This window comes from Haemaphysalis longicornis, unplaced genomic scaffold, assembly GCF_048455015.1.
Source record: "Haemaphysalis longicornis isolate Haplotype H1 unplaced genomic scaffold, Haemaphysalis longicornis Haplotype H1 scaffold_1, whole genome shotgun sequence".
Lineage (NCBI taxonomy): Eukaryota > Metazoa > Arthropoda > Arachnida > Ixodida > Ixodidae > Haemaphysalis > Haemaphysalis longicornis.
Window position 1 is genome coordinate 162706658 of NW_027526203.1, and position 27128 is coordinate 162733785.

At 47.3% G+C, this 27128-nt stretch overlaps 2 protein-coding genes across 3 annotated transcripts in view; one reads left to right on the plus strand and one right to left on the minus strand.

Moving 5' to 3' along the window:
• LOC144138770 (glycosyltransferase 25 family member-like) overlaps window positions 1–27128 on the minus strand; it is a 247209-nt gene that overhangs the window by 36059 nt on the left and 184022 nt on the right. The window lies entirely within an intron of this gene.
• Window positions 2498–3175, plus strand: LOC144167088 (methyltransferase-like protein 27). Its single transcript, XM_077696478.1, has one exon. It carries the CDS (start codon window positions 2498–2500, stop codon window positions 3173–3175), a length of 678 nt encoding a protein of 225 aa, XP_077552604.1.

Here is a 27128-nt window from a genome sequence, read left to right on the forward strand (position 1 = left end):
GGCGGTCACCGCGAGACACGCACACACACGAGCACTCGGCATTTCCTTGGTTTTTTTTAAGTGCCCAGCGGTCTCCGCAGTCTTGGCCAATCTCCCTAAGTTGGTATGCTTGGCTTGACGAACGTGCGCAGGGTACGCTAGCTGGTCGTCGCGAGGCCCGCACACACGAACGCTAGGCATTTCCTTGGTTTTGTTAACTGCCGGGCGGTCGCCGCGAGGCCCGCGCGGCAATTTCTTGGTTTTTTGTCTGCTCACGCAAAAAATTACGATTTGCTAAACAGCTTCGCTGTTAAAAAGCCTGCTCCAACTTTGCCTGTCCCGTACAGTTTGAATTTCAGTTCTTTCCACGCCATTAGTTGTACCAGACGTGTACGTAAGACGTTACAATGTATTACTTGTAATCGATTACATTTTTCTGTAATTTTGTAATGCTTCAAATACTTCCCAGATTTTATTCTGAAATGATGATGAATAAACTTTATTGGAGACCAGGTGCTGATGTTAGGGCACCCGCCCGGTGGGAGGCTTCCTTAGTCCGGGATGCCTTGGGCTATGCTGGCCATCCGTGCCCTCTCCACCAATCGTCCACCAATAATTTTATAATCGATTCTGAAATCGATTATAAAATTATTTATTCCAATATTCCTCGACAATACGGCTCCTCTTCACGCCGTGTCCATCGGCGTCCTCCAATTACATTTTCATAAATGTTGTTACCACTCACAGAAGCGTAGCTGAGCGTTAAAATTTTGACACGATAGAAAGTACCCCTGAAATAACACTCGAGGAAAACTTGCAGTACGTACGTGCAGGAACCAATCTTTAGGATTCGATTTACCGGCGGCTTCGCAATTTATGCCACGCTGTATGTCGGCATTGTGCTACCGTGATAAAGATGTATGAAAAGTAACTTGGGAAGTAATCGATTACTCTAGAGTAACATTTAGATTACTTTTTGAAGTTGTAATCGTAATTGTAATCGGTTACTTTTTCAGTAACGTGTACAAGTCTGCTTCATAGTGTGGTTTATTCGTTGTACGACATCCACCTGGCCAGTGAGCGTAGCCCATATCTTGGCCACCCTTTAGATGCTTATTCGATGTTCGTTTCGCCCGAATTTGGGAACAGCGGAGGACAATACGGTGTTAACTTGCACTTGGCCGACACTTCAGTTTGCCGGAAAGACATAAATTGGCGAAGGCGGTTTAACCGCTATGCGGGGCAGCAATGGTGGCTCCTAGTGGAAGGGCTCCTCTTGCCAACAACGCGTACCCACGTTGGCTATTGAACGACGACTCGTGCTTTAGGACGTTGATGTGTCCACAGATTAATACCGCAACAGGTTACCACGAAACCTTAACTCAAGAGCATCAACTCAGAGCTCCAGCCCGAATCGCTTCGTCGTCGTCGATGTCTTACCAGGGAAATCCAACGTGTGAGCTAACAGATGGCGGGAAGTTGCCTAGCTTGCATTGGCAGTTGACCGGTTTGCAGAAGTTGTCCATTTCGAGGAGACAAAGGACCGCAAGGCTTTACCGCTCAGACGTTGCGTCGCCGACTGTTCCGTCATTGCACCGTGAAAATTTGTCGTTTGCCCACAGCTCTCCTTCACACAACTTATCCACAAAAATATTTATTCAAGGCTCGGAACCGAAGCACGAGGAAGACAACGATGAGGAAACGTCCACGCGCGCCATCGCGAAAATCCACCACTGCGTTCTGGCACGGGGTTCCTGTTCCCTGGGCTGCGCGTCGGCGACGACAGCGGAGACCCTGGCTGTTGGGCGGCTCTAGACGGCGCGGAGCTAACGAGTCAGCTACCATGTGTTCCCACTAAATGAACGGCTCTGACTCCCTGGAGAAGGACCACGCGGACGACGAGCGCCACTTCAGCGCGAGGACGGTACTGGCCAGGACTTGCTGTACGTACCTGTCTACACCACAGCAGTGCCAGGACTAGCACCTTGCTTCAGCAGTTGCCGCTGCACCTCGCCTTGGCAGGCACTGTCTAACGTCTTCCTTTTACTCCATTTTGTCCTCAGGCGATTTCACTGCCTCGAGTCCTTGTCCCGGGGTTCTGAGCCGCGGAGCGGGCCGAGTCCAGCCAGTCAGCGACGATGGCAACCTCGACGGTGATGACCACGCTCTGTTGCTGAGTCTGAACGAACACCTGTAGTGAGCGCCGCAGAGCCGTGGTGACCACACAAGGGCAAAGGCCGTCGCCAGCCAACTGCCCCGCAGAAACGCAGTGCTGAGCTGCTAATCTGGGGGCTGCAGACCGTTCCTGCCCAGCCCACCACCGAAGAGACTGCTGAATCTCAGAGCCGGCCGCACGGCAGTAGAAGACGATCGCAGCAGCAAGTCCCAAAAGGGCAAGTAAAAACTTGAGCAGGGAGAGAGACGACCGCACTCTGCCCGGAGAAGGCCGTGTCAACGTCCTGTGAGCGCTGATAACGAGGTTCCTGCTCAAGGCAAACAAAGCCGCTGACACTAAGAAATGGCAAAGAAGCCTTCTACGAGCTCCCTGGACAGGGCCGACATTGTGGACTTTGTCGTCGACGACCGCACGCCTGAGGAGACCAAGGCCATCTACAACACCTGGGCATCAAGCTACGAGGAGGACCTGGCTGCGCAGAAGTACAAGGCCCCAAACATCATGGCGCAGTTCATCAACTCGGAGCTACAGGTCAAGAAGGACGCCGTCATCTTGGACTGCGGTTCCGGAACAGGACTCCTCGGAGTGCAGCTGAAGAACCTTGGATACACGTGCATCGATGCCCTGGATTACAGCGACGAGATGATGAGCGAGGCCAAAAAGAAGAAGCTGTACAGGCGTCACTTCCTCGAGAAAGTTGCCAAGAACAACAAGCTGACCCTCAAGGACAATGAGTACGACGTGGTGGCGCTCTGTGGATGCCTCATGCCCGGCCACATTATGCCGGACGCGTTGCCGGAAGTGGCCAGGCTTCTGAAGCCCAACGGACGCCTCATGTGGATCCACCGCACTCTCGACCACTACGAGGGCAAGTCGGTGCAGTTCCTCGAGACTCAGTTCACTGCGACCTTGCAGAGCCTCTGCCGCCAGTTTCGCCTGGAGATCGTGGTCCGCAAGAAGGTCCAGGAGTACCGAGCCAAGTGCGACGGCCAGATCTTCGCGCTGAAGAAGAAGGCCTGAGCCGCTGACGTAGGCATAAGCCACAAAATTGTAACACCAAAGACTCCGAAGGTCCGTCGTCACTCCACATCTCACGAGCACCGTGGACGTCCAGGGTATCTTGAGCTACGCAACAAAAATTTACGACCTCCATTATTCTACCCATCAATAAATTTAAATACCCCGCAGACCTCGTCAAGTGTCGTCACTGTTCGCGCTATTCCACCTCGGCGCGCTTTGATCACTTAACCCCCCTCCCCTATTGCATCCCTATTGCATCGTCTCTTGCATCCCACGTGCCACAACACTCAAAGTTCGCGTTTGGTCATTTAATTTTGGTTATGCAAAACTACGCGCTTTGTTGTTCTGATTTTTTGCCGACAGTGAGACTGAGGTAATGCCCTCTTTTTAAAAAATTAGTGCTTGATTTCGCCCGCCAAGTTCCCTGCTGCGAAGTGAAATTCGCAGTGGTCGTGATTTTTTTTCCATTTTAGTGGAGTCAACGTAATTTCCGATGGTCATGTGCTGCGCTTTTGGGTGCAAGAAGGGTAAGAGCGTAAAAAGGGCACTTCCTAGTGCTCTTTTGGGGCGAGGAAGCCTGGCCCGAAGAACTTGGCGCGAGCTTCAAATCGCCGCCATCGATGCGCCTTTGTGGCGTGCGTATCAATTCTTTCAGGCATAACTTCCGCTGATTCAACGACGTACTTTATGCTGACACGTTTGTATAATGTGTCATTGCTTTTCGCTGTATTTGTTCTTGCTGGCCGGTAAACACTTACCAGATCTCAGCTCTCAATCAGCACGCTCTCTCAGCTTCGGTTTACCTGCTTGAAGTACTATATAGACCTACCGAAATTAGCACGCTTTTTTGTGTTTACCGCTGTATGCGATAAAACCTCAGAAAGTTCAATGCATGTACTTATGCATTTACTATTTCCTAAGCCCGAAGTAACAAGTATTCGAGGCAATGCCAGCGTCACAGCAGATCTGGGCATATGCGTTTCAAAAAACCGCATGTATAGTGCGTAAAGCAGAACTTTTAGTCGTGTCTGAACTTTCCGGCATCAGTATATGCCATATACCTTCTCACAAAGGCGCCAGCTCATATCTTGGTTTCGTGGACGGGATTTAAACGTCTTTCATATCGGTGGTCGTACAAGCTGTAACATTTGCTCCAGCGGCCCTGGGGAAACCCCTCCTCCTCTCATTTTTTTTTTTTCTCTCCCCGCTTCACCTTGGCGCGACTGGTGGCGCATGCGCGAAAACGGCCACCGCTGCCGCACGGAGAGACCGACGCGCGTCTCATGTGGCAAGAGATTTCTCCTGTGTGCTCTCTCAGACATGGCTCAGGGGCACCAAAAACACCAGGACGAATCGCTACAAGTCTCCTTTTTGAGTACTGTTGCGGAAGTTGAGAACCATGTTCGTATGCCGTGAAGCTGGGCTGAAAGACAGGGCCTTTGTCGAGCGTATGCTGTGCTTGATGACAACCTTCTCTGTTTTGTTATGGTCGCTAGAGAGAGAGAGAGAGAGAGAGAGAGAGAGAGAGAGAGAGAGAGAGAGAGAGAGAGAGAGAGAGAGAGAGAGAGAGAGAGAGAGAGAGAGAGAGAGAGAGAGGGGGGGGAGAGCTTTTACTGCCGCAAGGGCTAATTCGGGGGAGGGGTGGTGACCGAGGGAGGAAGGTCCCTGGTGACTTTGGCAGCCCTGGCGACGATGGCATCTTGCACCGCCGAATCCGAGCTGCTGGAAATAATTGCTAGTCTGCCGGTCGCCGGCCGCGAAGGGGGCTCCTCTGTGATGCATGCAGCGGCGGCGCTGCAGGCAATCGGAGCGCGGCCGGCCAGTGCCGGCGCGGGGAGCAGTGCGGCGGACGGCGCTCCGCCGTGCTGCCTTCGTAGGTATGGGTATAGTGAACTAGAATTCTAGTTCACAATAGTATGGGGTATGGGTGGCTTCAGGCTTCAGCCGAACTGCGCGTTTTCGTCCTCTATTCGTTTCTGACGCCCGTGTGTACGAGATTTCGGCGCACGTTAAAAATCCCCAGGTGGTCAAAATTAATCCGGAGCCCTCCACTACGGGGCGCCTCATCGCCTACGTTGAACTGGACAGCAGTAGAGGTTAGTAAAAGAAGGTTAGAATGTTGGTGGGAAAAGAGCAGAGAACAGTCTGGGAAGACATGCGAACAAAGAAGTCAGACTAGCACAAAAATTCCGTAAAAGTATTTCCTTTTTATTTTGACATTATTTTTTATTTTTTTAAAGTATTTTTTGGCGAGGCGATTGTACAGTGGCGTTGCGACTAAGGCCGCTGTGCCACTAGGCATCATCATCTGCGTCGGCGCGTTAAACCTCACAATCAATCAATCTATTCGTTTCTGTCTACACAACAGATGGGCCAAATAAATTGGTTCCTACGAATACGAAGAGCTTTTTTTTTTTTTTACCGAAGCATGAACTAATGGGAGTACATTCGAGCCAAACCACGGAATCGTGGCGCTGCGCTCTATCCTCTATGAGTCTATATCCTCTTCCGAGCAAAAGGTTTCCACACTTACTCGGGGGCATGGGAAATAGTGGGGCTCTTCGATTTACAGTCCTCGATTTACAGTCCGAGACTGTAAATCCAGGAGCCCCACTGTCGGCACGGCATCCTTTGCTAGCTGGGGCACATTACGCGGAATTTCGACAGGTTACCTAACAAAGAAACGTTTTCGTGTATACCCCCGCTAGCTGCCATGGATATGTAAACGCGTGAAAATATTTGTGTGGTGTGTGGGCACTCACCCAATTCTTTTGTGGGCCTTTGGAACCATCCTGACTTCTCTCTGTTTGCGAGTCAAATATATGCTTTGAAGCTTGAACGGGATCGGACCAATTCGCATTTCATTAATTAGGCCCCATCGTACGGCTTCGCTGCCGTCTAGTTGAGGCTTATTTAGTCTGATGACCATATGCATTGCTTTACCCCCCCCCCCCCTCCCCCCCGAAGTATTTAGGAACGGAGTTCTTTTTTTTTTTTTTGGTAAAGCATTTCACTACTACAGCTTTTTCCCCTTTTTCTCGATTAGCCTGGCCGGCTACATGCCAACCATATGTCTGACGTTCTGGGATAACCTAGTAATTTTACCAATTAATTGGAGCAAACACTGCGTCTGGCGCCTCCGGACTCCCTTTGAACGTGATCTCACTGCCTCAACATTGCACGACATAATGGTTCCAGCGGCGGTGGCGAAACGGCTACGGCTACTTTCGTCACTCTCGTTGCTGCGGTTTCATCCTTCGGTCTCACTCGCGAAGGTCAGCGGCCACAAATAGGCTCCGTAGCCCGATTCGCGGAAAATTCGGGCCGCGAAATTAAATGGCCTTATCGTAGTTCTATCGGAGCTTCAGTTGCGAGCTGATGTACCTCGTGCCATTGGATTTCACGGCTCTGACTGGCCGACAAACCCAGACGCGCGCCCACACTCCGCGGCAGTAGCGCGCGGCACAGGCCGGCAGCCGCTCTCGCTCCGATAGCTCCGACCGCCGACCGCCCGGGCGCTCCGATTGCTCGCAGCGCCCTCTGCGCAGCGCAGTGCGTGCATCAGCGGCGTGGACACGCCTCCAGTATTAACTCTATGACGCCTCCCCAGAGAGAAGGCGCGAGGACGGCAGGCTGGCAAATATTTCTAGGGACCATAGTTTTGTATTGCGCATCAGTGTTTCTGGCCGGCCCGCACGTCGCGTTCGCGCATGAATAAAGTGCTCAAGCTGCATTGAGCTGGCGTCGTTAATGCGCAAGCGGCGTTCGCCGACAGTTGCGCTGGCTGCGCGCCGATCGCAAGGGTGCCTCGATGCGCGCCCGCTCCGCTCAGGGTGGCGCCACTCTTTGAAGGGGTCGCCGCCGCCAAGACCGGTTCTCGGGAGGCGCCGCCGCCATTTTCTTGCATCCCGCCCCCGCCGACTCCCGCGCTAGGCGCGCGAAAAGCGGCGCTCTTCACAAAGTCTCTTTGCAGAATGTCTGGGTGCTGCGTTCCCCAGCGTTCTAACATCGCTACAAATGTCTGGAGGATGTTTTCGTTTCCTAGAGACCCAAAAAGGCGGCTTTTGCGGACGGGGAAGATCAACCGGGACAAGTGGCAGCCGACGAACCACTCCTGCATATGCCCGGCTCCTCAGCAATGCCAAATCCATTTGGGGCTATTGTCAGCTGGTCTGTGTGGCGGTTTCTAGATACCAGATGTACGGTTTTATGTGTTTAAGTTGGAGTTTTCATCATGTTTTGGCGGCCTTTTTATATTTCATTGATGCAAACGGACGTGGCCTCTTAAAGCGGGGGGCCGATATGAAACGTATGGCGCTTTGTATCTTCAGTCATTTCACTTTGTATCACGAAATAAGGCGCTCGTTGTAAGAATGTGTGCCACCTTTCCCAGTCCCGAAGCGTCATCCCGGCGCATCACGCTTACTTCAGCAAAAGCCCATTTTTGGCAGTGTGAATGATATATTCCGAAGCGTAAAACTGCATGCGACGCGTTATGCTCGTGTTTCTCCTCGTTGTATCAACGTAAGGCCTGTTTTACATCTCGTTGTGCGGAAAAATTATGACATTTAGGACATTTATTCTGGCTTATCATGTCATAAAAGTAGCGCATGGAGGTGAAAAGTAATGTGAATTAAACCTCTATTTTGTGAATCATGTGCGGATGTACGCCGATACGTGTGGATGCCAGTTTGCTCGATTTGCTTGATTTCACAACATTTATTCTTATTTCTCGGGAGAAAAAGGCAACTTTGTTGGAAATTTATCGTGCAGGCTCACTTTTAGGGATTCTGTTTTGAACCAAACCGGGCAGATGGATGGAAGAAGCTGAAGCCAAATGCTGTGCTAACGCCTTTCCCAATCAGAGGTAGACATTTACCATTTGATTCACTGCGAGTTTTCGTATAAGTGCGTACATTACTTAAAAATCGGTGGTGGCCGCTGGGAAACGTTCCAGCGGCATTTGAGCCGTCGGTCTGGCATGCTTCACTTCTTTTGACTTTAACACGTTATTCATGCATGCATGTAATTGTATATGTATCGATGCTCCTTCTCCTGCTCTTATCGGGAGTCACTTCCACCTATTCAATTTTAATGTCAATCAGCCCATGCAACAACCTTAACCTCACGCATCCAGTTTCCACTCCATGGAAAAGGCACAATCGCTCGACCTGGTTAGTGTAAATGATGCAGTGTTTCCGCTTTGTTCTTTGTCTTGATTTCCCGTTCCCTTGATTACCGCGCTTTCCCTGAACTTACTGCATATTTAATCATTGCTTTGCATATCTTTCTGCTTTTAGTTGCTCTAAAGCAGCGAAAGCCACCCAGAGAACGAACGCAGCCTGTGCCCACATCCAACAATGAAGAGGTGGACAACTCTGGCGAAGAACCTCACGCATCATCAGATACAGTGGAAATGCTCCCAGAGTAACTCACACGGTGTCACAAGAGACGTCATCGCAAAAACTCCAACTCAACAGCGCAGGTGTCGAAGCTTTGAATGCCGAAACTCGGCAAATGAAACTCTCACAAAAAATATAGTGAGACACAAAGGAATTGCGCTGAGTTGAAAAAGCAGTTGGCAGACCTGGAAAGAACATACACCCTACTTCAAGAACATCACACATGCCAACAACGCAATTCAAAACTTCAAAAAGCAAGTTCGAAAACAAACGAGCGTAATCATCGCTACCTGTTTTATAACCGCAGTGAAGTGTGTTTGTATCATTTTGTACATAATTTATTATCTAACAGCAGTGGGGTATGTTCTTCATCATTTTGTACATAGTGTATTTGTGCTTCTTCAAGGTATTAAATGATATTATTCCTACTCCGTGTAAGCCTTTATGTTCAGATTGCAGCCCACGGACGCTGGTTCGATTCTCGGCATGACGGCCGCTTTTCTGATAGAGACGAAAATACAGAACACCCGTGTGTTCGAGCTTTCGGCGCATGTTAAAGATCTATAGGTGGTCAAAATTAATCCGGAGCCCTGCACTACGGCGCGCCTTGTCGCCTATGTAGCGTAGTCGCGTTAAACCTCATCAAACAATCAATTATGTTTAGATCGCACAGTGCATACATGACAGTTTGCCGCCAGGCAATCCTATGTAAGTACCGCAAGTTTCAGTGGCCGTAAGCGTACCGGACATTCCTACATGAATATGTAGCAGTTCCCTTCCTTCGTGTACTTTACCTACTCTCTGCTTTGTTTACATGTAAACGCAAGTTCACGGCGCCGGTTTGACAACGACGGCGAGAAGTTGCCCGCCATGTCACCTATCGTAAAAAAAGAAAGGCATTCACCATACCTTCGCTAATCATCTCAGAATAAAGAATTCTTCACCAAAACGTTACTCTCCTATTCATCTACCCTAGAAAAGCAATGAATATAAAAAGTAAAGCCAAATCAAGCCCACACTGTTAGCGAGACCAGCACTATCAAGGCGCGTCACGCAGCAAGCGCGCGCCCCGCGTCCAGCGGATGCAAGAAAATGGCGGTCGCGCTAGCAGACGACGCGGTTGTCCTCACCCTCAGCGGAGCGGGCGCGCATCGAGGCACCCTAAGCGGATGCGAAGCTGGCCTGGTGAGGCATAGAGTTAGTAAGAACTCTATGGGTGTGGCGGCGGCGGAGCGGCGGTTGGCGGGCGGGAATCGTTGGCGGGAAGGGGGGTGGCAGAATGAAACCAACCGGCATGAGAGGGCGAAAGCGTCACGTCTCCCTCACGCTAGCTGCGCCTCCTGACATTCCTACGCCTTCAAGGCCAACACGGCGGCGGCGTTGCTATGGCAATAACAACACAATAATGTTTCCCCAGGCTCACCAGGGGATAATGTGGCGCTAGTACCGCAATTATCCCCGACGCTGGGTTGCTCTGGGCGAGCGAGCACTTCTGTGCGACCCCCCCCCCCCCCTCCATCTGACAACGGGAAGGCTAAGAGGCCGCCTCCTGCTTAAACTGCGGGCTGCAGTGAACTAGAATATTATATAGAAGTTCCTCATGCTACTCATGTCGTCCGTGCTTGCGTCGGCACGTCAGTTTTAGAATAGGGGAAACGAGCGTTTGAAGGCCAGATAGGGGGGTCCCAAACAATATGCTCGCTCCAGACAGTAATTGAAAATTTCCGCCGACGACTGGCGGCCCACTAGCGTTCACACACGCGGCGTTGTCGCGGCAAACACGTCCCTCCGAGGCCGGGTCGCTCAGAAAAGGCTTAGCATAGCTGCAGTTATTCAGTCACCGCTTTGCGAAACAGCGCCGATGACAATCACCAGGGCAATCTTTCATCGCGCTGTCAACCCCTTTCACGCATTTATAAACTGAGTGTATGCTGCGGTGTATGCCGTATCATGCACACAGCGCAGAGTGGGCTCCTCTGACCATGCAGGAAGCTAGATGATTGCCACGGTCGCACGCATAGCGGCATTTCCGCCTGCAGAGGTACTCCGTGTTTTTCAGCGCTATTCATACCTTGTAAATGACGCGCGCTAAAGGTGGTATTCGTTGAAAAGTTTAACTGTCGATTTCTTCGCTTGGCAACACTGGAAGCAGCCACAGACATGGCGGATGTGCCATGGACATGGCATGGCTTGGGTCACTGCACCCGCATGCCGAAGAAAAAAAAAAAACACTGGCGTGCGTCATCTGCTCCATTTCTACCCGATCCTCAACGGTGGTGTTAACAGAGACGTTATTAATCGCACTCACAGTGGACTCGAGGCAATACTTTGCGTTCGGTGAGGTAGAGTTTGTACTCGAGGGAAGGGGTTAAAGTTCACCTGCGAGGCTCCGAGTGGGAACAGCTTGCAATACCTGGACTTGAAACTGGCTTTTGAAAAGGATCATGTCTGTTGGCTATTTTCACCCCGTTCAGAGAAGCCACTTCTTAGCTTTTCTTCAGACCACTCCAAAATAGTCAAGCAGGGTATTGCAGTGGCCTGTTTGAAGTCGGCAGTGATGAAATCTTGCCCACACGGTGTGGGACAGTTCTTCAATCAGCAAGTAGCGCGGCTCAGGAAGGCAGGCTTCCCTGACGCGGTGCTATTCGTGGCGAGCAAGAAAGTGAAAAAAGCCATCCTGTCAGAGGGCAGCGGTTCCAAAAAAAAAGGACGGGATCCTAATGAGCGAGGCACGGTATCGGTAATTCCGTACGTGCACGGGTTATCACATCGATTAAAGAACGTGGCAGTGGGATTTGGTGTGAAGGTGGCGTTTTCGGCAAAGAATAATCTCAGTAGTGTGTGCTCTCTGGTTCGAAAGAAGTTCGAACAGCTTAAGGCACACAAGTAAGTACAGTATGTCATTCGCGGCGTTTTGTTGAATTCAAGAAAAACATCGTATACCGCATCCCGATGACGTGTGGTCATGTGTATGTAGGGCAAACTAGACGCTGTGTCAATATTAGATTAAGGGAGCATTCGTCGAGCCTCCAGGGGCGGCCCTTCACTCACTTAGCCCTCCACTGCGCAGAATGTGGTTGCACACCGTGTTTCGATAACACAGATATTTTATTTTCCCACAAGAAACAGGTGGCAAGAGAGTTGACAGAAGCCTTCCACATTACTTCTCACAAAGATGACTGTGTGAGTCACCCATTGCTGGTCTTACTAGATAAAGAAATTAACCTGTTAGCAACACACGTGTAACGTGTATTCGGAGTCCCCGTGCACATGTGTGCCCCCCAAGAAATCATGTGACAAAGCCTATATATATATGTGTTTTTTTTTTTTTTTTCTGATAATAAATTTAGTTGAAAACTGCATTGTGTGTGTTCTCTTCCCTTGGTCCAGTTTTTTGTGCGCAGTTCCAGTCATGAACCATTTAACTAGCCCGGCTTTCCACTTTGCGAGAGTCTACTGTATATCCAATATGCTTGTTTCCTATCTCTAAGTGCCCACTCCTACCATTCTTCTTTCTATGGCTCATTGGGCCGACCTAAGTGTTTATTCAAGGTGCTTAGTAAGCCAAAGTTCCTGCCTGTAACTTATCCCCAGTATACGCACTGGTTGTACACCTTTTTTTTTAGTGACAGAGGTAGCTTACTGTTCATTACTTCATTACCTGCAGCCCATAGTAAATCTACACCTGATTTCCTTCTCGTGATTTGGATTCACACCCACAACTTGGCCAAGCTGGTTATATTCATCTGCCTCTTGTAGTATTTCATCACCTAGGCTTAAAACTGGGCACTTTCTGCATGTTTATTTAACATTACTTTCGACTTCATCGTATTTATTTTTAACCCTACGACTAGGCCTTCCAAGGGCAGTTCTTGAAGCTCCTGCCAAATCAGTGAACAAGATGATGTCATCCACAAATCTTCAGCGGCCCAAATATTCGCAATTTACCTACAGTACTGGCTTCTCATGGTGAAGCTTCCTAATACCCCTTCTAGACATGCTGTAAATAATTTCAGTGGGATAGTATGTCTTTGTCTGACACCCTTGCTAATACGGAACTATTAATTCTTCTTGTAAAGTGTTATCGTTTCCTTAGATATCTTGTATATGTCCTCTGGCAGCCCTATGTACGTCTTCTCTGCTCCCTGCTCTCTTAATGGTTCCATCACTGCAGTGGTGTACACTGAATCAAAAGCTCTTTGAAAAAATTCGCTATGAATGTCACGTACAGATGTTCACACTCAGTGGATTTCTCCGTTATCAGGTTTATGGCTTGAATATGATCCATTCTTGAGTAGCCTTTGCTAAGCCTGGACTGTTTCATCCATTGTTAAAACTCTAGAATGTCACTTATGTGGTTAACTGATATGCATGAAATGGTAAACAACTTGTAGATCAGTAATTTTTAATCTTTTTGGCATCACCCTTCTTGAGGATTCCAATTATGTTGGCATTTTTCCCAGCCAGCGGTACATTTAATGTCCTGAGTCATTTTGACGGTAATTTTGCTAGCTCTAATCGCACGTCACCACCATCCTTCAGTAGACCCACTGGGTTTTTGTAATCACCTGTGGCTTTGCTTCTCTTCATTCCCTTCAATGCCTTGCCTCACCTAGCCTTTTGTTACTTATGGAACTTCACTAGCCAAGCTAGTCTGTTCGGTACTCTTTCCTCATTTAACAATCCCAGAATATAAATCTGCATAGAACCATTTGTGCTACTTTTGTTGCCTCATCTATGTTATATTATTAGCTTTGGCTTTCAGTGCGTACATTTTGAAGAAGAAAGACCAGGACGCCAACCACACGTTATTTCGAGTTTAAAAGAAATTAACGTTTCGGCTTTCACACGGAAGCCTTGGTCAGAAGCCTCGGTGATTGTGACCAAGGAAGCCAAAACGTTAATTTCTTTTGAACTCAAAATAACTTGTGGTCAGCGTCCTGGTCTTTTTTCTTCAAAATGCATCCCGACCAGACGGGCTTCTGTCATACCCTTGACTTCAGTGCGTACATTCTATCTTTTCTAATAGCCATCTTCTTTGTTTTGCTTAAACACCTGCCTTCAGCTGTTTCTTCAATTGTTGCCTTATAGTAAGCACGGATGTTGCTACACTTGTTTCTGTTAATCAATTTTGACAACTCAACCAGTTCAATTCAATTTTTCATTGCTGACTCTCATATTCCGGCATTTTTGAATCCGGAGAGAGTTTACTAGTTATCCAGGTCCTTGCCCTTGTATGGCTACTGCTGAGTCTGTGGTTAGTTAGGTTGTCATTCAGTATGACTATGCTTGTGAACTTGTTTTGAAGCATTATATGAAACGATTGTGCCTTAATTTAATTGTCGCTCACTGACTGCAGATTTGTTTTCTTTTTTTTTTTCACTAGTTTTGTCCTTTTTCTTCTCAGATCTATTCTAATTCTACTTCTCACCAGCCTCTGATCACTGCTCTAAACATCAACATTCTGCTCAATACCTGGACTAGTACTTAAAATGAAGTCGATTCTATTTTTTTATTCCACCATTTTGGCTTTCCCGTGTCTATTTCCTGTTCATTAGTTTGCAGAAGAATGCATTCATTATCCTCAGGTTGTTCATCTCTGTAAATCCAAACAGTATATCACCTTGGCTATTCCAACTACCTATCCCGAAGTTTCCAAATGCACTTCTTTCTACCTAACCGCTTCTTCCCTACTTTTGGATTAAAATCCCCCATAACAATACTGAATGATTACCCTATTCGTTGCCAATTCTTCATCCTCCTAGATACTGCCAACCATCCCCATCTCTGTAGCTAGATGGTGGAGCTCATAGGCTTGCACCACCTTTGACTTGTACCTCCTATTTAACCAACACCTGAAACCTTGTTGCTAATGCTGTACAGTTCTTCTGTTTCCCCTGCTGTTTCTTTGTACATCAAGAAAGCTACCCTAAGTTTTTTTTTCTTTCTCCATGCCTTTGATTGCACAGAAGATGCCTACTATTCACCCCTTAATGCACTCCTTGTTCTTCAATAACCTCGCATAATTCTATGATATTCCATTTAACGCTCGAAAGCTCCTCTAGTAGCACAACTAAGCTACGTCCCCTCGACAGAGCCCTAGTACTCAGTATTTCCAGGGTCAAGTCCCACTGGTGGCGTCTGGGCCCAGAGATTCTTAACTCTTTGCTGTATCTTTGCCATGTCCACTACCTTGGACAGGTGCTCAACAGCTACTGGGGACTTTGCTTTTGTTGTCTTTTCGTAGATAGACTGTGGCCGAATACTAAACCAGTGTGGCCATGTCCTGTTCTGGTGAAAAAGTGCTGTTCCTGTCTCAGTTGGCCTAGCTGTATGGCTGCACCTGTCTCGTACAGCCTCACTGGTTATCCGAAGATTTTTTTTTTCTTTAGACCAGGCAGACCACCAAATTTTGAGCCAAAAATCCTGACACCGGGAATTGAACCAGAACCTCCTGGCTTTCACCCACGTGTCCTAACCACTAGACCAGTGGTTCTCAACCATGAGTGGGTCGCCAACCCCTTTTGGGCTTGCAAAAGTAATGGGGGACCCCGTTATGTACAATGTTGATCCGGGTCATAATGTCAAACATTTTGCCCTTGCAGCTAATGTCTTTTGTACACCTATTCAACGGCAACCTTGTGTGTCTGCCTGTTATGCTTATGTGTGTTGTATTGTTAAACAAGTCCCTCTTGCACGTAAATGTCGCCGAAACCGTAGCCCATTATATATACCCGCCTTCTGTGCATCTGGCTTTCCCACACAGCTGGCATGTAGTGCAAAAAGCCAACGTTAAAACGTGTGATACGCGGAGAAGTTGTAAATGTCACACTGCCATATATTTTTGCGTTGCCGGCAAGGTTTGGCGAAGAGGAGAATCGATTCGAGGAGAGAAAGTTTCGGGGAGGGCTTAGCGGGGCCCCTACGATTCCCCGACAGACCCATAGAGGTCCGTGGACTTCCATTTGAGAACCACTTCAATAGACCGATTAATGTAATCAGCAGAGGTTAAAACCTCAGCACAATGCTTGTTTTCATGGGCTCGAATTAGCTTTGTAGAGACACCAAGCATTTGAGCATAAGATTTGTATGCTGCCAAAATTTGTACTTTGTCACCGTACGACTGCAAGATTTAAATAAATTCCTTTTTAAGTCTCTTATTTCAAAATATCCCTGTTCCCAAATCCCCCATTTTCCTTCCTCTCAAGCTTGAGACATTTTATTGTTGTGTGTTGTAGCTCCAGATGCCATTACTTACATTGCACTGCTCTAATGTTTTGTAGCCCAGCTCTCTATTCATCAACACACCCAAGTTCCAATCGTTGTTGTTGTGGGAACTGCAATTTTTGATTCGTTGTAATGGACGAGTTATGTACTTAAGGAGTGCTCTAAAAGGTCTAAAAGGATAAACTGTTCATTGAGAACAAACTGAGTAATAAGCCTGGAGAAAACCAGTATTTGCTAAGGTTACAGAAACGTGATTCGACATCAGGACACCAGCCCTCAATTTGAGAAAGAGATGCTTTTGTTGCTAGCCTTCTAAATGTTAAAGTCTAACCCGGTTATAGCAAACTGTAATATGCGCCGCGATTAGTTCCATATATCCAATGATTCAATATAGCCGAACCAGTCTATAATGAATCTTTTGTTACAAGTTCGCAATACATGGGACCCCCTCCACCTCCCGGCACTCCCGCAAAGATAAATGAACACTTAAAGTATACTACTACCTTTAACAAAACAATCCATTTATTGCAAGCAGTAAAGCTACTTTCTGCCTTAACTGCCTACTTCGCAAAAAAGTGGGGATTTTTGTTTTCACTTCCGTTTTGGCAAGGTCAACTAGCACAGCATTCTCTACACGAAACATCATTTGCACCAGGTAAGTCCGTGTCCTTCAATATGGCACCAATACTGGCGGAGCAGACCAACTGGTGAAGTGCGTCATTAAGCGTTGGACACCTTTCCCTCGCGATATCTGCAGTCTCTTCGGTGCTTTCAGCAGCACCAGCTGCCATGACATCGGCGACGGTATCTCAGCCCGAGGGGCTAACATGGGTGGCAAAGTCGTCGTTGACACTCAGAAAATCCTTGAAGGACACTCCATTCGGTAAAGCACCGGGAACTTTGGCGAGCTCTTCACGCAGTTCGCGGATGTTGCAGTCTTGGTACGGACTCGCTGACTGGGTGGGTTAAGGAAAGGAAGTTAAGGAAAGTGTCGGGCACATCTCAATCGCCGCTCCGAGACCCTGCATTTCGGCGGCAATTCTAGGCGTGCTGAGTTCGATATGTCAGATGTGAACTTCGTTATAAAGAATGTGTTTCGTATGCATTTTCGTAACGGTTTTGCTTTCGTTCGATATATAGCATAATTCGCTTTATCCGGGTTAGTTATAATCGGGTTTGACTGCACCACTTCATCGAGCAGCCGAAGACTAGAAATGTCTGGAAAAGTCATTGCCTCTAACTTTAAGACCTTTGTTGCCCAATTGGCTTTAGTATTACAAACCAAAACTGTTCGCATCACCTGAATGCAACCCAGTGCTTTTGAACGAATGCTTCCACATTTAAGAAAAACGACACCTTGTGTGGAAGAAGAAGAAACACATTTATTTGGGAGCAGAGTTAGTTGACGATAGTGGCCGCCGTTTTGGCGGCGACCGCGGCCGCCCGGGCGACCAGTGAAGCTTGAGCCTCCTGGTCTGGGCAGCGCAGCGCCTCCTCCCACTGATCACATGTGGTTATTTTCGGGTAGGGATCTCTGGGGCATCCCCACATAAGGTGCTGAAGGGTGCCGAGGGACTGGCAGGCAGTACAGTCAAGTGAAAGGTATAGGGCTGGCTGAATGAGGTGTAATTTAGCGGGATTGGGAAATGTGTTCATCTGTAAAAGACGCCATGTGTGTTCTTGCTGGATGGTGAGTTGTGTGTGTGCCGGGGGGTAGACCACGGCGGGAGAGGCGGTAATGGGTGGTAATTTCGTTGTACGTGATCATCCGGTCTCTAGCGGATCTGACGCCATGGTAGGGGAACGTGCTGGGCCCGGCTCGGATGGCGAGTTCTCGAGCCATACTGTGGGCAACATCATTCCCTTCCAGGCCAGCAGACCAACTGAGAAGAAGTTGTGTGAACAGATCCCCACATTATGTGCCACATGCTGCCTACCCTCTTCCAGAAAACTAAGTAACTAAATTCCAAAAGACCACAGAGTGGCACTCAGAGTCTACATGGGCCTTTTTGCGTTCCCCACTGCAAAGAAGAAGCATGCACATAAACCCTAAAATGTGCCATCAACTGCATAAAGACCCTAAATGTGCCATCAACCCCAATGCCATGTTGGCACTTCTCTTCCAACCCATCTACACTTGGACCATCTCTCTAGGATAACCCGATATCTACAACCTTTCGATGACTACATTTGTAACAGCCTAACCAAAACAGCTGGCTCATCCGCTCCCTCCAAATAATCACACTTTTATCGATATCAACTGCCTCATTCCAAAAACCAAAAGCAATCGAAACTACGTCTCATGTGCCCCCACACAAACATCTACCTCCCTCATAAAAAAAAAATAAAGTGGCAGGGGACATGGAAATTTTCACAAATGGTTCAGTTATGAATGACTCCTCATGGTCTGCTGCAGCAGCTTGTATTAGTCCAGCAATGAAACCAAAGGACAGCTCCAGCTCTCATTTCTTGCAAGTCCAACCACAGCAGAACTCGAAAGGCTCCGTGTAGCTGCAGACCTTCTACTGGAATACCCCGACACTAAAACCCCCATGCTAACTGACCACAAATATGCCTTGTACTGCATCAGGATCTCAAACAATGAACCTGTAATACAAACACAGGTGTATTATGATGGAGACTGTCTCTATTCACAGCTGTAAAGTTACTTTTCAATGGCTTAGAAGATATATGTTCAAGTGGCTTGGGACAACGCTTTCACAAAATATGTCCATGAACAGTGTCCACATTAGCAGTGTTTCCTCTGCTGTAATAAAGCTGGTCTCCTTATGGACTAACTGCTATCCAACCGTTTTCCTAGCTTCATCGTGTCAAGCTAAAACTTTCAGCTTGTTCGCACCAAAACTATTACGGGACAATCACTTCTCCTTTACCACAGTAACTGTGTGATAACCGCTGTTGTCAATTTATGATAAAGCTTCTATCCCCCTTCTGTAGTTCCTACAATTTTACAGAAGGGACCACACTTGTTCTAGCCTGTCCCACCATCACAAGGAGCACACCAACCTACAAGGTGCATACAGGAAGCTTCTACTGCATTTCACCAGCGAAGGGAAGAAACATTTCCCTTCTTCTTTCCACCCTGCCTTCAGTGAAGCCTGCCTATCCATACTAACACACCTTGAAGAGTCAAAACTTGCCAATAAACTGATTTTTGTATGCTAACCTATCTGCTTGCGTACTATGTAGTCAGTCAGCTAGACATAACCTTCCCTCTCTTACATTTTCTTTCCAAATTCCTCTTCCTGTTTAGACGCCGTCTTATAATGGCAAGCCGTTGCGAGCTCTTCAATCAATGTTTCAGAAAACGTTAACCTTGGGAGGAGGGGCAGGGACAAGGGGCTGCTAAAATTTTCATGTGCTTTCACTGACGGATTCTGTCTTTTCAAATTTGGGCCAACGTTAATGGCTATTGCTTGCTTCCAGTATTCCTTAAATTCCATGGGATTTGCTCCACTCTGTTTGACATGTGAGCAAAGGTGGCAGACACTACTCCCGAAATATGCGGTCAGACCGAGAACTGGTTCGAACATAAATTGTCAGCACACGCTGCATGGGGGAGGCTGACAAGCTGAGGAAGATCTCGAAAATCTTCCTTCGGGGAGTGAGCCATGAAACAAACACCTACGTGGCTTTCTCCAAAGAGGAAGTGAGGGGAGTTGTACATGGTTTCCCGATCCGCACCCCACCGCAAGAATTAATAGACTGGCTGAGAATTCAGACTCGGAATACAAACAGCGTCCGAGGAAGGATTATTGGCAAGTCTACAATTGCTGTGATTACCTTCGAGGGCAATACAGTTCTGAAGGTGGTATACTAAAACAGAGGGGAGATGCCTTGCATCCTTTATACTGGCAGAGGTATCATTCCAATGCCTGCCCAACTTTCAACGTCAAGAAAGGGTGCACGGACAACCCAGTGGAAGGGCATTTTATGGGTGTGCGGGTGTGTGTGCTGAAACCGAGACTGGACAACCAAAATCAAAGGATATTGAGACAAGACAGCACAAATGACAAACCCAAAAGACAGCATTGGTTCCCCCTTGAATGACCATGCTTGGACAAACGAAGCAAAAGCCGTTCTCAGTCAAGGCTGACGGTAAGACACTGAGCGCCAAAGCACAAGTCTTAAACCTATCACCAGCAACAGCCAAAAGGAGAAGATCAAAAAGGAGAAACCCTCCGTGGAAAAGCCAGGACTATCATTCATGGATGATTAGGCGAGCTGGTCTACGCTAGCTGCCTCTCTAACTAATATACTACAGTAAAATCCCGAGAGATGCCCCACCCCCGAAAGATAACCAACCCCTGTTTTTGGCACGATTTTCCATTTTTTCAAAAACACCGAAAGATAACCCACCCCTGACAATAGCATCATCCCAACCGGGGATGACGACCGCGGAAATGAGGTTAGCTAGTGTGGATAGGGTGCGATAACAGGTCACAGGAACCTGAAACCCGGCTGCGATAACAGGTCACAGGATCTAAAAATAACATGTGCACGTTTAGGTTGGCAATGCAGCCCGCACACATGTAGAACCGTAGCGAAATCCCGAACCCAAAACGCGACCACCACGCATCCTTGAACATTCCGGGCATTCGTCTTTCGTCGCGAAGCAAGAACGGAAGAATGCGGCAAAGTTTCACCGTGGCGAAGAAAGTGGAGGTTGTCGGATGGTACCGAAAGGCCGGCAGCAACGTGAGTAAGACCGCACGCCAATTTCGGCTGGATCTTAAGTAAGTAAGGCAGTGGAACTCTATATACGAAACTCTCCTTCAGGAGTGCCAGGGCAAAGGAAAGTTTAAGCGGTCTTTGAACAGCGGTCGACCTGTGTTTTCCGAGGAGATCGATGACGGACTTTTTGAATTTCTACAAGGAGAGAGGGCGGCGGGCAAGGTGGTTAGTAACCGCCTGCTCCAGGAGCAAGCGAGGAAGCTTGCATCGGAAGCCAAGCTGGGCAACTTCAACGCATCGAGCCAATACCTGTCCCGATGGAAAAAGAGATTCAATGTGTCACTTCGTGCCGCGACCAACGACAGCCAGAAGCTCCCGATTGACCATGCGGAGGCGGTATCGGCCTTCCAAAGGACTGTAGGCACGCTGCGCCTCCAGCATGACTACAGTGACTTCTCCATTGTCAACATGGACCAGACGATGGTGCAAATGGACCAACCCGCATCGCGAACCAACAACGTCGCCGGGGATGCAAGCATCCGGATTGCGAACACTGGATGCTCCCGTTGTGGGTTTACAGTGGCATTGTGTGCGACCGCGGCAGGGATTAAGCTTCCGGCATTTATAATCCTGAAAGAGCCGACCGGCCGGATCCCTCCGATGGTGCTGTTCGCCCTCAGCGTTCCAGGTATGATTTCATTTTTTTAAATTGCAAAACCATTCATACAAACAATACTTTTTATTTTTCATACTGAGAAAATGTTTAGCTCACTCACTATTACTATTACTGTCTTTGCTTTGCGTGGTATTTTCGCTTTTTTTTTTTTTTCGTTTCCTTTCCGCGTTTTGCGGCCTAGTGTAAGGCGGTTAGGCCTAGCAGCATACTTGGCCCGCTTGGCTCTTGGCCCCGTCGCGTCACGTTTGTGCTCGCGTTTGTATCTTATCTGCTCTCCAACTTGTTATATTTCAGCCAACGTGCAACTGTCATTCTCTAAAAACGGCTGGATGACATCCGATGTGCTCCTGGAGTGGGTGCGACGGATTTGGGGTCCGAACCGAGATGATGTCCGGCGCCTGCTCGTCCTGAACCAGGCCCCAATCCACAAGACCGACGCCGCCCGCAAGGCCCTCGCGTCAAAGGACACCGACGTGGTGTTTGTTCCGGGTGGCTGCACATCGATAGTGCAACCAGCTGACGTCAGCTGGATGAAACCATTCAAGGACAGCCTTCGGGAGACCTGGGCAAGCTTCATTCGAGCTGGGGCAGTGACGCCCAAGGGAAACCTCAAGAAGCCATCTCGACAAGATGTTGTGAACTTTGTTTCCAAGGCTTGGGCGGCCGTGAGCGAGGAAGTTGTCGCCCGCTCCTTCAAACGGTGCGGTATATCAACAGCCCTCAATGGATCAGAAGACGGAGAGCTTCATGAGCGGCTCGCTTCGGCGATCCCTCCTTCTGCTGCCCTGCCAACCACGTCGAACTCCATGCGTGAGGAGGTGGTCGACCTTTTGTTTGACAGCGAGAGCGACTGTTCGTTCGACGGTTTTGATGGCGAATGAATAGAGTGCTAATAAACGCGTGTTCGTTCTTTGGCTGCGATACATTTCTCAACTTTTTTTTACTGCATGCCGAAAGTTAACCCACGTCAAATTTTCACTCAATTCGCTCTTGATCTTAGGTGGGCTATCTCTCGGGATTTTACGGTAGTACCAAAGTAGGCAGTATAAATGGATTATGCAACAGGTGCCAAACCAAATTGCACGCCAAAGCCAAGAAATAACATAAGTCAAAAAACAAGTATTGAACCTGCCAAAAAGGCTAGCAAGGAGTAAATCACTGACTCTAACTACTAGCAGCATAGGGAACTTTCAATCCCAGCCACCTCTAATGCCCAAGCCCTCAGGCCCAGAAGGGCTGCTGCAGGACCCAAAAAGTGAGGTAATAAACAGCAGATTCGACATCATACATCAAAAACAAAGGATTTGAAATCACAAGAAAGCTAATGAGGGCAGAAAATCCAAGAGTTGAAAAACAAGAAATCTTAGAAATCAGCGAGGACTGCAGAGACGTAACATCATGGCAAAGCGAAGATGAATATGAAACAAACAACCTCAAAATATGGCAATGGAATTGCAGAAGCATTCCAAAGAAAAGGAACAGCCCCCAAAAATGCATAGAATAATCCCAGGTAAAACTGGGTTTTCAGAAAGCAGACTCCTCAAACGCTGTGCTTCTAGGATAGCAGGTCATCATCAATGAAAAGCAACCCTGATCAGCAAAGACCTAACTGCAATTAAGCACATGCTAAGCTCAACAGAATTAGAGCAGAGGGAGAGAAGGGGAACATTCATTCTCAGCATTTAGTCCCCCTCGCAACAACTAAGAAATGCTGACCGACACTTTCAGTGAGAGCATAACGTTAGCAAACAGGAGTCAGCTGTCTTTTTCAAGGCACCTCCTGCTCAATGACACATAACTTTTCATTCCTCCCCAAATCAAGGTGTATGCATCACCTGTGAAAGTTTCGACAGTACGGTACATGTTCTTTGGACATGCCCTCAATTTCAAAATGGAAGACAGGTTCTCCATCGATATCCTTCAAGCCTGAATGACCTCCTTCTCTCACCTTACCAACCCAAATAAGCAGAAGCAGTCTCGGACACTCTCCTGCATTTTATATTGCAACTCACTATCTTTCTCCGGCCATTCCCCACCCATACCCATCCAGCACCATAGCTTCTTGTAACCCTACAGGGGTCTGATGCATTAGTAAGATACCCCCATTCTTTTTTAATAAAAGTTGAGAAAATAATGGGCCTCATAGAAAATGGCATTACAACTGCGATTCATGCAAAGCACAAAACTTGATCCACGGCATGCAAAATGAAGACATAACCCTCATAATGAATCTGCACTACACCACCAGGTAGGATATCAAAATTAACGATAGTAAATGTACCTGCCAGGATGTCGCAATAACAAAAAAACTCAAAGGGGTGACTGTTCCAACCTAGAAGAACACCAAGTAGTGACTTTTTTCAAATAAATTTTTAAAGTACTATTTCGGAGTTCAAAGACATGTTCTCCGCTGCAGGCGACATTCCCACACTGCTCCAGTGACCTGCGGCCAAACGGTAATGGTAAGAGGAAGGCGCCTTGCATCCGGCCAGTCGTGCAACCGCTCTTTCGCATTTTGATAACGTGGTTGTACTAGAGCTTTGGTTTTTGTAACAGAACAGAACAGAATAATTTTTTTTTTATTTTGTTACAGCAAATCTCCTTTCACTCTAGCTCCCTCTGAACCGCAACATAACGGGCATTAAGGCTGGAATTCCATTATTTAATAATTGATACGTGTAGTTTCTCTTACGTTGCTTTAATGTAAGCACAACTATAGCTAATTATTTTGTCCTTTTCATCTTACATAAGTACGCCACTCTTTGATGCTAATGTGGCCAGAGTAAAACAATCCGGCTAAAAACCTAACAATCGTCGCTTTCCTTCTATGTTTTTTATTCTTTACTGGTACACTATTTCGTTGCTGGGGAGTCATCAAGGCTTGTTTACTGTTATCAACTTTATTCTTAGAATCTTGACAACAAAGTTAGTCAAAAAGTTATAAGTCACCATGTTAATGGCAGGTTGGTCCATATCTTTAAAGTCTTTCCCTCTCTTTTCACCTAAGCACATGACGTTATTTGTGCCTTCACACTTTTATCCGCATTTTTACGTGTTTTTAGCTCAACTTTTTTTTTTTCAATGATATCTCTCCTTTTACTGTACTGTTGCCTCTATCTTCCTGAACCAGAGCTGCATTTACACAAACGTATTCAAGTGCAAAATATGATTTATAACAATTGCATCCTCCTGTTCTTGCATCCTTTTTGTTTCCTCAATTCTTCTTTCTGTTACAAGGGATTGCCATGCCTTATCCTACTACTTTTAACACACTTTTCTCCGTCCTTTTTTTTTTTTTTTGCACTTCAGGGGCAAAGAAAGATGGTTCCAGATGTACCGCACAATTTCCCGAGCTGAATAAAGAGCTTTGTCAAAAGGCTAGCTTTGATCGTGCAGTGAAGGCCTGGGAGAGGAGAGGGCAGCTACAGAACATATACCGTGAAGTTGCAAAACAATTAAAAATACGGGATGGGCGAACTTTCACGTCAGGAGAGAAAAACTACAAAAAAGTGGCCACACCACCAACAAAAACTGCGGAGATTTCCCTCGGAACTTCACGATAGGTGTCTGTCGCCTCACTACTTCTGTCGTGGCTTCACTTTCACTGTCAGGAACCCCTCCATCAATTTTAAATGCAGAGCATTTCAGTAACTCACGATGTTACCCGCGTTGACGTCCGTAGTCCGCACCGTCGTTGTCCCTACTATATAAAAAAAAATACTATCCGGCGCCCGGTTTCGATCCCTCGACCCTGCGGGCGGAACGCAATATACATGGTGCTCTACCCACTGCGCCACAAAGCCGACACAGAATGGGACGCTACCAACGCGCCTTATATCGTTGACTCATTCAAATTACTGCTGACGAGCGCTCTCTCGTTAGCAGTTGCCACAAGTGCAACAACATTAACGTAACACAAACTACTTAACGTCGTGCGCCCCCAGAAATGCTCTGCATTTGATCGTGCCCCTCGCGATGGGGATGTTTCACTGCGTCTTCTTTTTTGGGGGGGGGGGGGGGGGGGGGTCGTTGAACCGACGCACAAGGAGGCAGACTAAAATTTTTGTGTTTATTTTGTGTTTAGGTAGCCCATCAAAGGCTGTTTAAAAACACCGGGCTAATCGGTGTTTTTTTTCTTTAAGAGGCCTTAGGGCCATATTTGTTTATAATAAATGTTTTATAGCACTAATATTTCCAGAGGACTTAGCGCAATATTTCTCTGAGATGCAAACAATGCGACCACAAGGTACAGCCTACATGACTAGAAAAATTGGGGAAGACAAGACTCCGGATCACGTGATCATGAATGGTGGGGCAAGGTATGCACTTGGCAATGCCAACCTCTGTATGCACACATGCTGGGTAAGAGTTGCTCATTTAGCAGCAAATTCAGTGAACAATCGAAAAATCCCTAATTAAACAAAGGAGATCGAAACCAACAAAAAGGCAGAAACAGCGCGTCAACCTATTACGAAGAATTTTGGATGTAATTTGTGGCAGAGAAATTGTTGAAGCAAATTATCTGCAGGTTTGGTTAGTGCTATGGCCAGGTAAATAAAATAAAAAGTTAAAATTCTAACTAAAGCAACGACACAACAATTTTGATAAAATGGATGTAGGTGGTTCGTTAAAACAGCACTCAATAAAACAGTAGTCAATAAATGGGCATTTCTGTGATAAAACAGCATTTAATAAAACGGCATTTGATAAACTTTTTGGGAACCATCTTGACTGTCTTTATACGTTTACACTAGGCACGACACGCAATTCTCCGAATTCAAGTTTATGATTCTTGAGGTGCATGCAAAGGCATGCGTGATGCAAGTGCTTTTCAAAAGCAAAGTTCATGAGTTGTTCGTTCTGGGAAAGGGAGCCAGAAGAAAGCAGAGATGATACCACCACACCATGAAGGCATGCAAGGGAGGGTTTATGCATCAGGGTTATTCTTTATGCCTTGCATTGCCCAATACACTATTTTTCTAAGAGCAAACGTGAAGGTTCATGAAACTGCCATTTACATTTCTTGTTCATAAGGGAACTGTGCTAACCATGTAGCTAATCAAAACATATAGTTATACACTAGTGTCACTGATACACTGAAGCACTTGTGGTTGGAGTCACCACAAGCAGTGAAGCTGCCTCCTTGTAAAATCTAATATCAATAAAGATAACAGTACCATATTTGCACGTAAACAATGCGACCTCGAATATGACACGAGGGGAGCACTTTTTCCCTTCCGAAAATGAAAAAAATATATATATTACCATTATAACGCAAAATAATATGAAGTTGTCACCCTCCAGCCTCATGTGCAAGCCCTCTGGCTTTGAGTTGCACAAGCTAAGCGTTTACAGGCAAAAACTGGCCGCGATGTTCGCGGACGAACTGTGCCTGGTCATTCTCGAGTTAAGGGTAGCGGCCACTCTTGGGTCCACGGAACGCTTTACGAGTTGGTGCGGCTTGAAAGATGCGATCACAACACTTCCTCCAACCTTGAATGCTTGCCTCGCTTAGTCCAAGATGCCGCGCCGCACTTGAATTTCTCTGCTCTTCGGTCAGCAGGATCGCCTGTTCGTTAAATGCCGCGGTGTACTGATTTTGCCGGTTCATTCCAGTGGCTCTTGCCTACAAACGCCCCTACTGAACGACTCCTAGCCCTAGGTTCGCACAACACAGTGACGGAGCTACTGGAAGTGCACCACACTGCCCAAATCACTCGCCTGTCCCAAATGCCCACCGGCCGCTGCATTCTTGAACGGGCGCACCTCAACCCACCCATTCTACTCAATTCTATGGCTAAGCCCTAGAAATTCTAATTTTTAAAGCCCTAACAAAGTACATAATCAAGAGCTTTGGACAAAAGGCAAAGTCCTACAGTAATGGAAACATGCCAAAATTATAAATGGTATCCCCAAGCCAGACAAGAAGTTAGAGCCATCTCACTGACATCAT

Bases quoted from the DNA above. Each gene is read 5' to 3' on its own strand.
- LOC144167088 (XM_077696478.1), top strand. From the start codon at position 2,498: ATGGCAAAGAAGCCTTCTACGAGCTCCCTGGACAGGGCCGACATTGTG.